Source organism: Lycium ferocissimum, chromosome 8 (genome assembly GCF_029784015.1).
Source record: "Lycium ferocissimum isolate CSIRO_LF1 chromosome 8, AGI_CSIRO_Lferr_CH_V1, whole genome shotgun sequence".
NCBI lineage: Eukaryota > Viridiplantae > Streptophyta > Magnoliopsida > Solanales > Solanaceae > Lycium > Lycium ferocissimum.
Genome location: NC_081349.1, coordinates 924,196 through 941,058, shown reverse-complemented (window position 1 = coordinate 941,058; position 16,863 = coordinate 924,196). Strand labels below are relative to the sequence as shown.

The 16,863-nt window shown below is 38.2% G+C and overlaps 1 protein-coding gene across 1 annotated transcript; it reads left to right on the top strand.

Moving 5' to 3' along the window:
* Window positions 1–494: 494 nt before the first annotated feature.
* On the top strand, window positions 495–13,435 carry LOC132067093 (uncharacterized). The gene is made up of 3 exons (XM_059460224.1): window positions 495–763; window positions 12,824–13,018; window positions 13,126–13,435. Exons 1-3 carry the CDS (start codon window positions 495–497, stop codon window positions 13,433–13,435), a joined length of 774 nt encoding a protein of 257 aa, XP_059316207.1.
* The last annotated feature ends 3,428 nt before the right edge of the window (window positions 13,436–16,863 follow it).

Genomic DNA, 16,863 nt, shown 5'->3' with positions numbered 1-16,863 from the left:
TCCCGTCGAGTCGAGTATGTGTGTTGTGCAGTTTGTTCGAAGTTAGAGACTTTGCACAGACAGAGTGCAGTCGTGGGTCTAGAGTGTCGAGGCTGAAAACGGCCCCACTAGCCGATATATTTTATTTTTAGTATACATTATGTTATAGAGTCCTTACGCTTACAGACTGTGGTTAATTTGAGAAATGACAAAAAGATTTTGAAAATTTTACTATGTATTTTACTTTCATTTGATTTAAGAATCCAAAGAGAATATGTGAGTAATAAGAGTCTCATGTTCGCTCGGCTCCGAATATGGGGTCGGGTGCCCATCACACCCTAGTAAGATTGGGGTGTGATACAGGTTACTATTTCCAACCAGTGTTATAGATCTGATAGACCATTTGAGATGATTCATCTTGATGTTTGGGGTCCCTACAAAACCCCTACTTATGATAGGAAACATTTTTTTCTTACCATTGTGGATGGCAATTCCAGATTTACTTGTTGCAAATGATGAGTGATGTTGTCACTGTACTTAGAACCTTTTTGTATCAACTAACAACACAGTTCAATGTTGTTCTGAAGATTGTTAGATCAGATAATGGGACTGAATCTTTCAATAAAAATTGTCATGCTTTGTTTGATTCTCATGGTATTATTCATCAGAGTAGTTGTGTCTATACTTCTCAACAAAATGGCATTCTTGAGAGAAAGCATAGACACATTTTGGATGGTGCTAGGGCCTTGGAATTTTCTTTTAGCATTCTTGATAGATATTGGGGGTAAGTGTATTGAAGGTGCTGTCTACTTAATCAACAGATTACCAACTTATGTTTTGAAAGGCAAGCACCTTATGAGATGTTGTATCATAAAGCTCCTTCTTTTAGTCATTTGAAGGTTTTTGGTTTCCTGTGTTATGCCACCAATCTTGTCAAGACTGACAAATTTGGTGCTAGATGTTACATCCCGTATTTTCATGCGTTAAGTTGCATCGTAGGTTAGTCACATAAGCTCAAAGGACAGGATTATGTTTGAAGTTATAAGTGTTTATGTTATGTTCAACAAGTGATAAGCAAGTGCCGCGAAGGTTGGAGGTTAAACGAATCGGAAATAAAATAAAATAAGTTTTGCTAAGTTTGGGATGTTGAATAAGTTATACAGACTGTATGGAGTTTTGGACATATCCAGGTATGCAAATAAAGAGATCGGTCTATAAAAGTTTTAGGTCTCGAAATAATTTCCGCGGATGAACAAGATCGTACTAAGGTAAGTCGGTGCTTTCTGATCAAGCACAAAGACTTCGGAGCAGCTATATAAAGGGGCTTAACCCCTCATTTTCAGCCAAGAATCAGCCCAAAAAAAAACACTCCAAATATTCCAGAAAATTCCCCAACCTTCCACCACCAACTTGTAGCCCAAAACCAGGTATAATTCCCAAATTCCGGTCCAGACAACGTATAGTTGCGACTTCAAACCGCGTATTGAGGCTTTGTGGCTTAAGTTCAAGGTGGAGGAGTAAATATATAGCATTATTATCGAGGGAAAGGTATGAATCTCTTTCTATTTGTGTTAATATTGGTTTATTTACGGAGAAGAGTCAGAAAATCGTTATAAAATGGTTCTCGTGATGGAAATATGGGACAAACACCATAGGGAATGTTTATGAAGTATTTTGAAGTTGAAAATATTATGGTTAATGTTGGTATTGTTGGAATTGTTGTTGGTTGTTGAATTGAGAATTCGGGCTAGGCATATAAACAAGGGGAGATGTCCTATTTTCGGCGTAATATAGAATAGTTTGATTTGAAACTTGGTACAAGTGTGCGATGAAGAGGCTAATGTTAATGTAAATCCTCTTAAATGTAGACTTGCACGCTCGGGCAAATAAGCGTAGCTAATAGGAGGCGGAACTAAAGCTTATCCTTTTTTTCTTTTGGCATGTCTTAGATGTAAGTATGATACGATACGAGCCTTGGGGTAACTCTATTCTTACGATCCGAGCATGCCTACGATTCTTATTCACTTCTTGATATACGCATTCTTAATATAGTCGAGCTATTTCCCTTGAGTCTTTTGTACGTTTGGATAGTAAATGATGCATAAAGAAATCCTATTCCTAAAAGGTCCTATGATGAAAATGTCCCTAACTTTCATTTATGGTCTCGGATTGCTATGATATTTTCGTAGAGAATTCTATAGTGAATAATGCCCGTAACTTTCATAGGCGGGCTCGGATTGGCCTGATACATGTTTATGATCCCTGAGACATTATGTGACATATTTCGTAATGATATTTCAAGAGTCCTGAGTTTGACTATTATTCGGATACTCGAGCGTTGATTTGTCCACTTATCTATCGAGTCCTAAAAGATGATTTATGTGCATATGGTTTCTCACTACTCTGCTCGTGCGAGCTGTTGTTACATCTTTCACCGAGTCCCGGGCCGGGTATGTATTCGTGCACAGTTTCACTGCATTGTTCACCGAGTCCCTCACTAGAGGGCCGGGTACGGTATATATATATGATGACGTGATGATGGCGCCAGCCAGCAATGTGACGGGCCTAGTATGATGTACACATGATGGAGACAGGATCTCCTCCACCGAGTCTCTCGCCAGAGGGCCGGGACACGTTATTCACCGAGTCCCTCACTAGAGGGCCGGGTACGGTATATATATATATATGATGACATGACGATATGATGATTCTATTCACCGAGTCCCTCACTAGAGGGCCGGGTGCGGTATATATATAAGATGATATGATGACATGACGATATGATGATCTTATTTACCGAGTCCCTCACTAGAGGGCCGGGACACGTTATATATGCATATGTACAAGATGATTATTCACTTATGTTTCTAAGTCCCATAATGAATTGGATATGATATTGACATGCATGATTTATGCTTCAAAGGCAAGCCTTATGGCTTTCTGGTTATTGTACTAGTTTTCTACACTCCTTATTTCAGTATGATCCTGTTTACCGTACTCCATGCTTTACATGCTCAGTACATATTCCGTACTGACCCTCTTTCTTCGGGGGCTGCATTTCATGCCACGCGGGTGTATACAGATGAGTAGAGGGTATTAGCAGAAGATGTTCCAGTTGGATTGGCGAGCTCCATTTCTTTCCGGAGTGCTGCCGAGTCAGAGTATCTATGTTAAGGTATCTTGAGTTATATAGAGACTTTGCAGACAGAGTCACGTATAGAACATGTCAGTCTTGTAAACGGCTCTGTAAGCCAATGTGTCATTATGCATTATGTTACAATTTTCATATGTTTACAGATTTTCCTTGATTTGAGAAAGACGAAAAGCATGTTTTTTTTAGAAGCTTACATTATGCACTCATTTCATGATTTAAGGGCCCAGTATGATTATGAGTGTCACGAGAATCAGCGGGTTCGCTTGGCCCTAAGTAAGGGTCGGGTGCCCATCATGCCCTATCGAAAGTCGGTGTGACAAATTGCATCGAGCGCTGTCCTAGGGTTGTTTGCAAAGTCCTGTCCGGAGAGTCCGTTTATGGTGTGAAGCGCGCCACATTTATAAACAGGAGGCTACGGGGCATCTAGGGTGGTTACTCTTCTTTCACATCTGAGATCGTGTCATAGAGCCAAATCATAGGGAATGAGATTCTTTCTACTAACCTTTGATTTCAGCAGAAGAATGGCATCGACAGAAGAAAGTGACTAGCGATATTGGAAGTTACAAAGCACGCAGGTAAGCAAAGGTATGAAAGATATATGTCGTGTAAGATATTGAAGTACGATTGAAACACAAGTTGAAAACTCGAAAGGGGAAGTAAACAGAAAGTGTAACGGTATGCAACAGTGAACAAGAACATACGAGGTAAGTTCATCATTTTCGTCTTTGTTGATATTGGGAGCCCTGTGTGGCCGTGAGATGATATGATATATATATATATATATGTTGGCCCTGTGAGGCATTGTTGGTATTTCCTGTATGCAGGTTTTGAGATAGTTACAATTACAGAGGAAACTCTGCCAAAATTTTCCTAGAAGTAAAGAGAAAATGAGACATAGGTTTGTAATATGTCTTGAAAGGTCGTGCCAATAGTAATGATAAGATTTGAGTAAGCTACGAGTACGGTTGACCTCAAGAAAGAAGTTAATTGCTGAATTGAGGATAAGATTGATCGGGGAGAGTAAAAGCTTAAACACGCTTACTTCATCGACCCATAGTAAGAATCGTGGATAAGGTTAAGAAGTGTTATACCATAGGATTGATTACGGATGATATAATGTGAATATAATAAGGATTGTTATGAAAATAAGTAAAGCCGAGCTTTAAGGTGGCCAAAGCTATGATGTGATCTATGTAGCTAGAATATAAAGGCAAGTGGGAAACGGAAAGCGAGCTATAGAACGAATAAGGAAGGCTTATCAAGTTCCATAGGAGAATAGTAGGGTTGCGTTAATAAGGTGATACAATATGAAGGGACTACGTGAAGAGTTTAGGCCAAAGGTAGTATGATAAGCAAAGGACATACGCCTATGATATTATAGATAAATTGAGGGGAAGTGCAAGGCAACTCAAGTTAGAATGTTAAGGAATGATAAGAGTGAAAGGACATAAGGCAAGCTATGAAAGTATCGTTAAGCTAAGCTAAATAGAACATATCGAAGTTGAGATCCAAAGAAGACCAAGGACAGAACTAGAGTGCAAAAGGAAAGGAAGCATTAAAAGATAACCAGAAGTGGAAGGAAAGAGGAAGCTAAGGATGATTACACGGAAGTGTATTTATGATAAAGAGAAATACCAGAGAAAATTGGGAAGATTGGTAGTACAAAAATATGATTTAAAAAGAGAAAGTTCAACTCCAATAGAGTGTGATACTGAAGTATCGATTGGGATGGATAAGCACAAGTGAAATACGACGAGTCTATTAGTAAAATGAAGTAACGAAAGCATTTACGTAGACAAGGGGGCATAGAATACGAAGGTTTATAACGAATGTGAATTACTTGGTAAGACAACTTATGTGGTAAGTGTAATAGGGTCAATCGTAAAAGAGTTACAGGTTAAGTGTGCTTACTCCACGAGGTTTATTCTGGTTTATAAGCAGTTTTACGAATGAGAGCAAGAAGTGGCACTCTATAGAAATGATTATGATTGGGATACAATGAGAACGTAGCAAGAACTGTAATACAAAGTAAGTAAAGTATAGCGAGGAAACGACTAAAGAGGTGACATGTTCTATGTGAATAGAGAGTGAATGCAGGTGTGAAACCAATAAGTGAGCCATGAAGCAGTGGATAAGAAAGCTTATAAGACCTTGTTAGGGAAAGTTTAGCATAGGTTTCGCAATGACAGGAATGATAGCAAGCATGAGGGAAGAGGAAGTCAACTCAAAAAAGAAATCAGAGAAAGGTGACATAGCAAAGTAGTGGCGGAGAATTGAGATCACGAATCATATTTTGGTTGGATGTAAAATGTCACGACCCAACCCCGTAGGCCGTGACTAGTGCCCGAGCTGGGCACCCAAACACATTCATCAACCAGAATCGCATACAGATAACTTATACATATACAAATATCGTACGTCGTCTCAAACTCGTCGCGTACACAAATATATATCACAGAAGCCCGCAAGACTATCATATGGCGCAACGTCCCAAACTATATACAAACGCAAGCCGACAAGGCTGCCACGGCGAATGGGACCGCCCAAAACATAAAACATACGAACACACACACACACGAATAGGCACAACCCACGTGTATGTCTACGCTGCCTCTAAGAATAACAACGTAATCATAAGACGGGAGGGCCCCGCCGTACCGAATAAATATATACATATGCAACGGAAGAGTGTATACCAAAATATAGTCTCCGAACAAAGAGAGCACTCCAAATGCAGTAATAGGTGTCCTAGGCCGGGCGGATCACCGAAACGAGCGTCCGTACCGCGGCATGAAACGCAAATTTCGAAGAAAGTGGGTCGCACGGAATATGTACTGAGTATGCAAAGCAAGGAATACAGTAAACAGAATCATAAGCGAAACAGAAGTACAGAAAATAAGTATAATATCCAAAATACCAAAACGTTTACTTTTAAAACACAAATCTTGCATAGGGCTCAGGGAATATGGTCGCCCGCCCGTCATTGGCGCCATAACACAGCATAACACCAGAAGATTTCATATCTCCCTAACCCGACATATCTCCACAAAATATCATAACGCCATAACACAGCATAACACCAGAATATATAGGGTCCCCGACCATCTAGCGAGGGACTCGGTGAACCATAACACAAAGATAACACCGGAATATAACATAGTGCGCACGACGAAATAACCTACCGGGACTCGGCGAACGATACAACAGGATGCACGAGCAGAGTCGTGAGTAACCATATGCATAAAATCATCATTACAGACTCAACAGATAAGTAGACTAACCATACTCGGGGGTCGGGGTGATAGCTATATTAAGTTCTGTCACAAAGCCGTTAGAACTTTACAAAGGAAAGTCGCAGGACCCATGGACGAGCATCAACCCAATCCGAGCCCGCCCATGGAAGGCATAGTCATTATACGCTACAGAATCTCCTACGAGCATATCGAGGCGATCCGGTTCTGTCTACGAAAGTTACGGCCCTTTTTCGACGTAGAACCCTTTAGGACTAAAACTTTTTATGCAACATTTGAAATTCAATTATACCAAAGACATAAGGACCATTATTCTAATACGTTACGAATGCCAACGTTAAAGAGTGAATAAGAATCGTAGACAGGCTCAGATCGCAAGAATAGAGTTACCCCGAGGCTCGTAGCACAGCCTACTTACAACTAAGACATGCCAAAAGAAATAAAGGTTAGGCTTTACATACCTCGTCCGCTCGCAAGGCTAATCCAAACTTATGTCTCGGACTCCCCAAGATCTACAACAACATCATCGATATCAAACATTAGCTATAGGCATTTAGGAATTCAATTCCAAACTGGCACTTAATTCTACGTAAATTTGGGGCAAGATTTCTATAAATTCAACACCCCGAGAATTCAACTCGGCCAAATCATCAACAACAATACCAACAACCACGTTTACAACATCAATAATCAATTCAAAATGCATTCTAACGCTTAACCTCTTCTCCACATATTCCGACAACATTCCAATTATGTTCAATTCAATTACATATAATCAAACTAACACCAATGCTCACACGTTCAATTACTAATCCGAAACCATTCAAACAATACTCAAGAACACTTTAAACAATTCCCACAATATTTCAAACAACCCAACCAATGAACCACTTCACCCGAAACCACCCCAAACCCGAGAACAACACAACAACACATTCCTCTCTCCCAAATTCATGAATTACACCAACAATCCATACTTTAACAATGTCATTCTCATAAATATAAAAACTACACTACAATCACATTAATTTCCCAAATCAGCCCACAACAATTATAACTTCAACTTGACTCATTAAACTCTCATTATCAACATGGAATCCATAACAACAACAACCAAAACACTAAACAAAATTAATTCATCCCTTGCATACAAGTGGAGGCCATATTCTACCACCACCTCAACATGCCAACTTCATGATTCTCATCCATTTCAACACACTACAACAACCAAACATGCTAAATAGAATTAATTCATCATTCCCACACAACACACACCTACACGGCTACAAGCCATGCACACGGCTCAACTTCAACATGCAATATTTCATGAGTTTCATCCATTTTTACATACTACAACATACACAAATCATTCATAACATATGTAAAAGAAGGTTAAACCTTACCTTTTCTTCTTAACTTCACAACCTAGCTAGGGTTGCAAACGATGAAAACAAATGGCTTGTTGACTCCAACAACAACTCCACGTTAACAAGGACCATTCAATTAGTGGGTTTGCTAGAAAGAAATATTTTTTTGATCAAGATTCTTGGACTTCAAATTTGCAAGCTATGGCCGAATGCCTTCAACTTTTTTTTCTCCAAGTTTCTTGAATTTTCTAAGTGTTGAAGATGATGAATACCCTTACTTAGTCATCTTTTATTTCCTATATTAAGCATCCATGTGGCCATGGCCCACACCCCATATGGCCGGCCAAGTGGCCCTTTTAATTCATGAATTAACAACTTTCAAATATTCACCTTTGACCCCAAATTTCCCTTAATATTCCATGCCAATAAAATCATAAACAACTTATGCCTTAAAATAAAATCGTGGTTAAAAGTCTCTACTTCGTATCCCGGAATAGTCCTGTCCCTAACTTATCATGGTTAACTCGGATTGTCCCAATGTACAAAATACGGGATATAACATAAAAGACCAAGACTACGGAAAGATGAATGACTAAATAGAATGATTGTTACGAAAAGGATCAGCATAATAAGGATGAGAGGGAATGAGAGAATAAGTGCGGAAGTCAAGAATGGATTGTATAGAAGTAATATATTTTGAAGGACAAAGCGGTACATCGATTTAAGAATAGGGTTCTTGCAAGAGGAATAAAGGATTAATTATAAAACGGGAGTAAGTAAGGGTATAGAAAGAAAAGGAAACACGTGAAGTACACAAGCTTAAGAAGTAGTCGTATTATGAGAAAGGAAGACGCGTCTACGGATACCCCTATACTAAGACAGAACAAGTAAAGCATAAAGGAATAAGCTGGAAAGAAAAATGTGGCTATAAGTTATGAGTTCACCACATGATGATGAAGCGATAAAGTAAGGCTATCACCAATGACAAGTAAAGATATGATTATGATTGGTTTCGAAATCAATGCCGAGTACAACACAAGAATAAAAAGAGTATGAGATACAAGGGCATTAGTTGCGCACGAGACTTAGATCCTTGATAAGACAACGATGGCGGTTTAAGGGAAATGCATTTACAAGCTGTTATAAGTCGACATGAGAGAGAAATAACTTGAGACGGAAGAAAAGGGAAGATGACGCTACCAAATGAATACCGACTATCAAGAATAGATAAGTGACACTACACGGATGGATGGCCGTACGGTTAGACATACTATTATTTGAGTATCCCCATAGGAAAGAGCTATTAATTGGAGCCGATGTAGGCATAGACTCATAATTAATTGAGCTAAGCAAAGCACATCCTTGTTTGGGGTGTTATGTCCGAATTACGGTTTAAGTAATCGTAAGATGAGTATGTTAAGACTTCACACATGAATTGCATCGCTACTATAAATTGCAGGAAATGGCATGAATATGGATGCAAGATAATAAGGGAATTGAGGAAAGGGATACGTGAATTTAAGGTCGGGAAGGAGGTAATGGATTTGAGAATAGTACAGCGAGACCCCTAAAGGGGGGAAGCGAGTAAGGAAAATATAAGTGTAGAGATTAAAATGATGAATCCTAAGATGTGACAAGTATAGACCTTAAAACAAAAAGTGAGAGTTATACGGAAATGGTATAGTGTTATCGTTATACATTTCAAATATGGACATTAAGTGAATCATGAAAGGAACGTATTAGGCTTGAGATTGAAAGTAAGGATTGAGGATCGAAGTGTGGATTTGTCTTCAAGGTATCGTAAGGTAAGACTCATATGAGGGAGAAGTGAATAGAGTGCAAAGATTCTAAATGCACTCGTGATATGAAAAATGATGTAGTTTAAAGTGAGAATTTTTGTATGTTCAATAAGATCTAAGGGCTAGTCAAGAAAGGAATAGAGTGATCAAGGGTATCTTTTGAGATTGGACTGAAAATAATTCGTGAGGAAGCAAAGAAATTGAACAATATTCCAAAGAAAAGGACAAGGGTTGACAAGATATCGGAATAACTACGATGCTTACTATGGTATGATCACCCAAGAAGGAGACTATAAAACAACATGACTGACAATTGAATGATTAGGTCGTAGAAATAGATGCAATGGTGCATCGATTATGATAGCATTAAAGGAAGAAGATCATCAAGGAGGAATTCAAGATATTCCAGTGTAAGTATACGAATTACCGATAGCCAGGCTTAGCATAAGGACCTTTATTAAAAGAAAAAGAAAAGAGAGAATCGAGTAAAGCGTAGGGTGAAAGGAAATTTCGATGTTATACCAACTGGAAAATAAAATACCGCAATGATCAACCCAGTCGCTATAGAAGGGAACGGAAGGGATGGAGATGCGACGAGTTCAAAAGAATGGAAGAGTTGATAGTGAGTATGACGAGTTTAGCTCGTTTATTTTAACATTCGAGGACGAATGTTCAAAAAGGGAAGGATGTTACATCCCGTATTTTCGTGCGCCGAGTTGCATCGTAGGTTAGTCACATAAGCTCAAAGGACAGGATTATGTTTGAAGTTATAAGTTTTTATGTTATGTTCAATGTTGATAAGCAAGTGCCGGCAAAGGTTGGAGGTTAAACGAATCGGAAATAAAATAAAATAAGTTTTGCTAAGTTTGGGATGTTGAATAAGTTATACAGATCGTATGGAGTTTTGGACATATCCAGTATGCAAATAAAGAGATCGGTGTATAAAAGTTTTAGGTCTCGAAATAATTTTCGCTGATGAACAAAGGATCGCTACAAAGAAGTTTGCTGCGTTGACTTCGGAGCAAATATATAAAGGGGCTTAACCCCTCATTTTCAGCCAAGAATCAGCCAAAAAAACACTCCAAATATTCCAAAATTCTTGTAACCTTCCACCACCAACTTGTAGCCCAAAAACTGTATAATTCCCAAATTCCTATCTGTACAACGATAGTTGCGACTTCAAAACTCGCGTATCGAGGCTTTGTGGCTTAGGTTCAAGGTGGAGGAGTAAATATATAGCATTATTATCGAGTGAAAGGTATGAATCTCTTTCTATTTGTGTTAATATTGGTTTATTTACTTTAGAAGGAGCTGTAAAATCGTTATAAAATGGTTCTGTGATGGAAATATGGGACAAACACCATAGGGAATGTTTATGAAGTATTTTGAAGTTGGAAATATTATGGTTAATGTTGGTATTGTTGGAATTGTTGTTGGTTGTTGAATTGAGAATTCGGGCTAGGCATATAAACGGAGAGATGTCGCCCGATTTTCGAATATAGAATAGTTTGATTTGAAACTTGGTACAAGTGTGCGATGAAGAGGCTAATTTTAATGTAAATCCTCTTAAATGTAGACTTGCACGCTCGGGCAAATAAGCGTAGCTAATAGAAGGCGGAACAGGTATGTAAAGCTTATCTTTTTTTTCTTTTGGCATGTCTTAGATGTAAGTGTGATACGATACGAGCCTTGGGGTAACTCTATTCTTACGATCCGAGCATGGCTACGATTCTTATTCACTTGATATACGCATTCTTAATATAGTCGAGCAATTGCCCTTGAGTCTTTTGAACGTTTGGATAGTAAATGATGCATAAAGATATCCTATTCCTAAAAGGACCTATGATGAAAATGTCCCTAACTTTCATATATGGTCTCTGGACAAGCTATGATATGTTCGAGAGAATTTATAGTGAATAATGCCCGTAACTTTCATAAAGGCGGCTCGATTGGCCTGATACATGTTTATGATCCCCGAGACGTTATGTGACATATTTCGTAATGATATTTCAAGAGTCCTGAGTGTGACTATTATTCGGATACTCGAGCGTTGATTTGTCCACTTATCTATCGAGTCTTAAAAGATGATTTATGTGCATATGGTTTCTCACTACTCTGCTCGTGCGAGCTGTTGTTACATATTTCACCGAGTCCCGGGCCGGGTATGTATTCGTGCACAGTTTCACTGCATTGTTCACCAAGTCCCTCACTAGAGGGCCGGGTATGGTATATATATATGATGATGTGATGATGGCGCCAGCCCACAGGATGAGCCGAGTATGATGTACACATGATGGAGACAGGATCTCCTCCATCGAGTCCCTCGCTAGAGGGCCGGGACACGTTATTCACCAAGTCCCTCACTAGAGGGCCGGGTACGGTATATATATATATGATGACATGATGATATGATGATTCTATTCACCGAGTCCCTCACTAGAGGGCCGGGTACGGTATATATATGGGATGACATGATGATATGATGACCTGACGATATGATGATCTTATTTACCGAGTCCCTCACTAGAGGGCCGGGACACGTTATATATGCATATGTACAAGATGATTATTCACTTATATTTCTAAGTCCCATAATGAATTGGATATGATATCGATATGCATGATTTATGCTTCAAAGGCAAGCCTTATGGTTTTCTCGTTATTGTACTAGTTTTCTACACTCCTTAGTATGATCCCGTTTACCGTATTCCATGCTTTACATGCTCGCATATTCCGTGCCGACCCCTTTGGGGGGGGGGCCGCGTTTCATGCCACGCAGTGTGTATACTGATTTGAGTGTAGGATATTGGTAAGATGTTCCAAATTGGATCAAGAGCTCCATTTCTTCCGGAGGCTGCCGAGTCAGAGTATCTATGTTATGGTATCTTGAGTTATGTTAGAGACTTTGCAGACAGAGTCACGTATAGAACATGTCAGTCTTGTAAGCGGCTCTGTAAGACGATGTGTCATTATGCATTATGTTACAATTTTCATATGTTTACAAATTTTCCTTGATTTGAGAAAGACGAAAAGCATGTTTTTTTTTAGAAGCTTACATTATGCACTCATTTCATGATTTAAGGGCCCAGTATGATTATGAGTGTCACGAGAATCAGCGGGTTCGCTCGGCCCTAAGTAAGGGTCGGGTGCCCATCATGCCGTATCGAAAGTTGGGGTGTGACAGGCTAGAACTGTTGTTCTTTTGGGATATTCATCTACTAAAAAAGGATACAAACTCCTTGATTGCATAAGCAGACAAATTTTTGTTAGCAGGGATGTCTCTTTCAAAGAGCACATTTTTCCTTTTGCTCAAACTTTATCTCATGGTTCTTCTCTTGTCATGCCTAGTGTGTTACATGATAGGGGGAGTTTGCCTATGGATCATGTAATTCACTCACCAGTAAATGATGATGCAGTTATTCAGGAACCAACTCATGCTGAACCAACTCATGTTGATATTGCTACTATGTTTCTTCTCTAGATGTCCTGAATGCAGGTGATGTTGTTAATGTTGTTGATCAAGCTATTGAAGCTGATATGAATGCAACTGATTAAGCTATTGAAGCTGATATAAGTACAACTGATGCTGGAATTCCTAGCAGTGAAAATACAGATGCTAGCAGTACAAATACAGGTGATAATGTCAACATTAATGCTCACAATGAGGGAGTAGAGGCTGACAATCATGAAGCCAATAATAATGAGAATAGAAGATCAGGAAGAATCACTAAAGCACCATTATGGCATGAAGATTTTATTACCACCGGACGAGGAAAGGAAATAACATATCCTATGTCCAATTACATATCATACCACAAGCTGTCAGCCAAGTACAGAGATGTTTTGGCAAATTTCTTAGCAGTAGTTGAACCACACAATTTTTAGGAAGCTTCAAAGGATGATAAATGGATAGAAGCAATGAGACAGGAAATTAAGGCATTAGAGGACAAAGAACACTTGGGAAATAGTTGATCTTCCCAAGGGATAGAATGTTGTTGGATCAAAATGGGTTTACAAGATAAAATACCAAACAAATGGAGAAATTGAAAGATACAAAGCAAGATTAGCGGCAAAGGGATATAGTCAAAAGGAAGGACTTGATTACCATGAAACATTTTCCCCAGTGACCAAGATAGTTACAGTCATATCTGTCATTGCTTTAGCAGCCTCAAGGGGGTGGAATTTATTTCAAATGGATGTGTACAATGAGTTTTTGCAAGGTGATTAGTATATATGGAACTTCCTCAGGGTTTTAGGAAATAGGGGGAGACAAAATTTTGCAAGTTACACAAGTCCTTGTATGGCCTTAAACATGCATCAAGGCAATATAATATAAAGCTATCAGAAGCACTGATGGATGCTGGGTACTCATAGAGTTTATAAGGCTATTCAATGTTCACTAAGAAGAGAGGAAGTGACATTGTAATAGTGCTAGTTTATGTGGATGATCTCTTGATCACAAGAACTGATCAAGGTCTGGTTCAAGAAACTAAACAGGTGTTACATCAGAAATTCAAGGTTAAGGACCTAGAAGAGCTGAAGTTCTTCCTTGGAATAGAGATTTGAGGTCTAGCAGAGGAATTCTCTTAAACCAAAGGAAGTATGCTCTTCAAATGATTTCAGAATTGGGACTTGGAGGAGCTAAGCCAGTGAGTACACCTATTGATATGAATTAAAAGTTCACTTCAATAGAATATGATGAATGCACAGGAATTATAGATGATGAGCCTTTGCAAAATGTTACAAGTTATCAAAGGTTAATTGGTAGATTGGTGTACTTGACAATCACCGGACCTGATATAAGTTTTGCAGTACAGACTCTCAGCCAGTTCATGCATGCACCTAAGAGATAACACTGGGAGGCTGCTTGAGAGTTGTTAGATATGTGAAGCAAGGGCCAGGGTTAGGGATCATGTTGAGCATTGATGAAGCAAATTCCTTGTCTTGCTTTTGTGATGCAGATTGTGCTACTTTCCCAAATACCAGAAGATCAGTGACAATTGTTTTGGTCTAGTTGGGGAAGTCCTTGATATCATGGAAATGAAAAAAGCAACACATTGTTTCAAAAAGCTCTGCTGAAGTAGAGTACAGGAGTCTAGCAGCAACAATCTCTAAAATAGTATGGTTACTTGGATTGTTTACAGAATTAGGAGTAGAAATAAAACAGCCTGTTGATGTCTACTATGATAGCAAAGCAGCTCTACAAATTGCAGCAAACCCCATCTTCCATGAACGTACCAAACACATAGAAATAATTGTCACTTTGTTAGAGATAAGACTAAGGAGGGGAAGGTGAAGACACACTATATTGGGACCAAAGAGCAACAAGCAGATATACTTACAAAGGGGCTTGAAAAAAGTCAACATGATTTTTTGTTACACAAGATGGGAGTGCTCAATCTTTTGCACCCTCCACCTTGAGGGGGATTATTGGAGTTGGTTAGTTGGTTAGAAGGTTAGAGCGTAACTAATTGTAGTTAGTGTTAGCTGGATACAGCTGTACATCATAGATAGGAAACTATATAAGCTTGTACTTGTAACATTATTATTTTTTCTTAGATCAATAGAATGAAACTGCACATTTTCTCTCTTCTTCTTCTTCAGTGACTCATTGATCTCGTTTGGTCTACATTTAAGTTTGGTTAATCCAAACTCAAGTTCACAAACTAACACATACCTTTGTAACCACACTTAGATTTCTTTGCTGAAACCAAATTCTTCTGCCGTTCGGATTCGCGTGCCATTCCACATCAAAGGGACATAGTTCTTGGTATCGACATATTTTATCCATGTCCGGATGGTTCAAAAGTTCTTAGAAATCAGCATCATTTGGGCTTGGCAATCCATACAACCTGTTAAGAAATACAGGACCGAAGTAGATAGTATGTCCCCGAACTGTGAAAGTATTTCTTTCAAAATTCATGTTCGTGTAAAATTCGCGAACAAGGAATGAGACAACATGTCCTAGATTTTGAGTGAACTCTACCCAGTTCATTCTTTCAATCATTTCAAGACCGTGTCGAATTTCTCCACCGTCCCATTCAGTGAGTACAAGTCCTCTTTCTTCAATTACGGGACAGACTAGGGTCGTTTTCTCCCAGGCATCAGCTTCATAGGAGACAAACCTGTTAGTATCATATCTAACTATAGTGCTCCTTGGTGCCATTTTCAGTGTTTGAGAATTTTGGGTGAAGGAGAAAAAGAAACGACAGATTAAAGCAATAATATGAGTACTTTTCCTTTTCTCTTTTGGTCATTTAATTATCTTTGTGATTGTGAAATCTGTTTTATAGAGGATTGCATTGTGTTTACAGTATTTGTATAGTAAAGAAATTTTGAGTAGGTTTATTTCTGGATCAGAGTGACCTTAAATTACCGTGTTCACTTTTGGTGTTTCGATGGCACCAACATCATTCCTTATTCTCTGATCAGTATTATGTTTTTACATCAAATCAGAACATTTATAAAGTTTGCCTAACTTTTTCCATTCTTTAGGAGTAAGTAACAAATATATATAAGGAAATATAATATCATTATATAGATACTCATACTATATATATACCATCAAATCAGAACATTTATAAAGTTTGCCTAACTTTTTCCATTCTTTAGGAGTAAGTAACAAATATATATAAGGAAATATAATATCATTATATAGATACTCATACTATATGTAGTTGATATATATATATATATAAGTAACAAATATATATAAGGAAATATAATATCATTATATAGATACTCATACTATATGTATATATATATATATATATATGTATGTATATATTATATATATATATATAAATATAATATATATATATATATATATATATATATATATATATATATATATATATATATATATATATATATATATATATATATATATATATATATATATATAGGCCAAACCCATCGACAAACACCTGTGGGTCGTCCACTTTTCACTTGAGCACCTAAAGTGACCTTGTTCCATTTAGACACTTCAGTGGCCATTCCTACTCCACTTAGACACTTTTTGCACCGTTATCGGAGCAAAACCAACATCATTCGTCTCCTACGTGAATTAAGTGGCCAATTAAATTGTGCCAGCTCATTTAAATTGTGCCAACTCAATTAAATTTTGCCAACTCATTTTAATTGTAAATTCACTAATTTGTAAATTCTCGGAGTTTTGACCATTAAAAATTAGGGCTTTGGGGTAAGTTGGATGTGCAATGAGGTGGCGCCCCCTTTGGTGTTGGTTTTGCTCCGATAACAATGCAAAAAGTGTCTAAGTGGAATAGGAATGACCCACCTGAAGTGTCTAAATG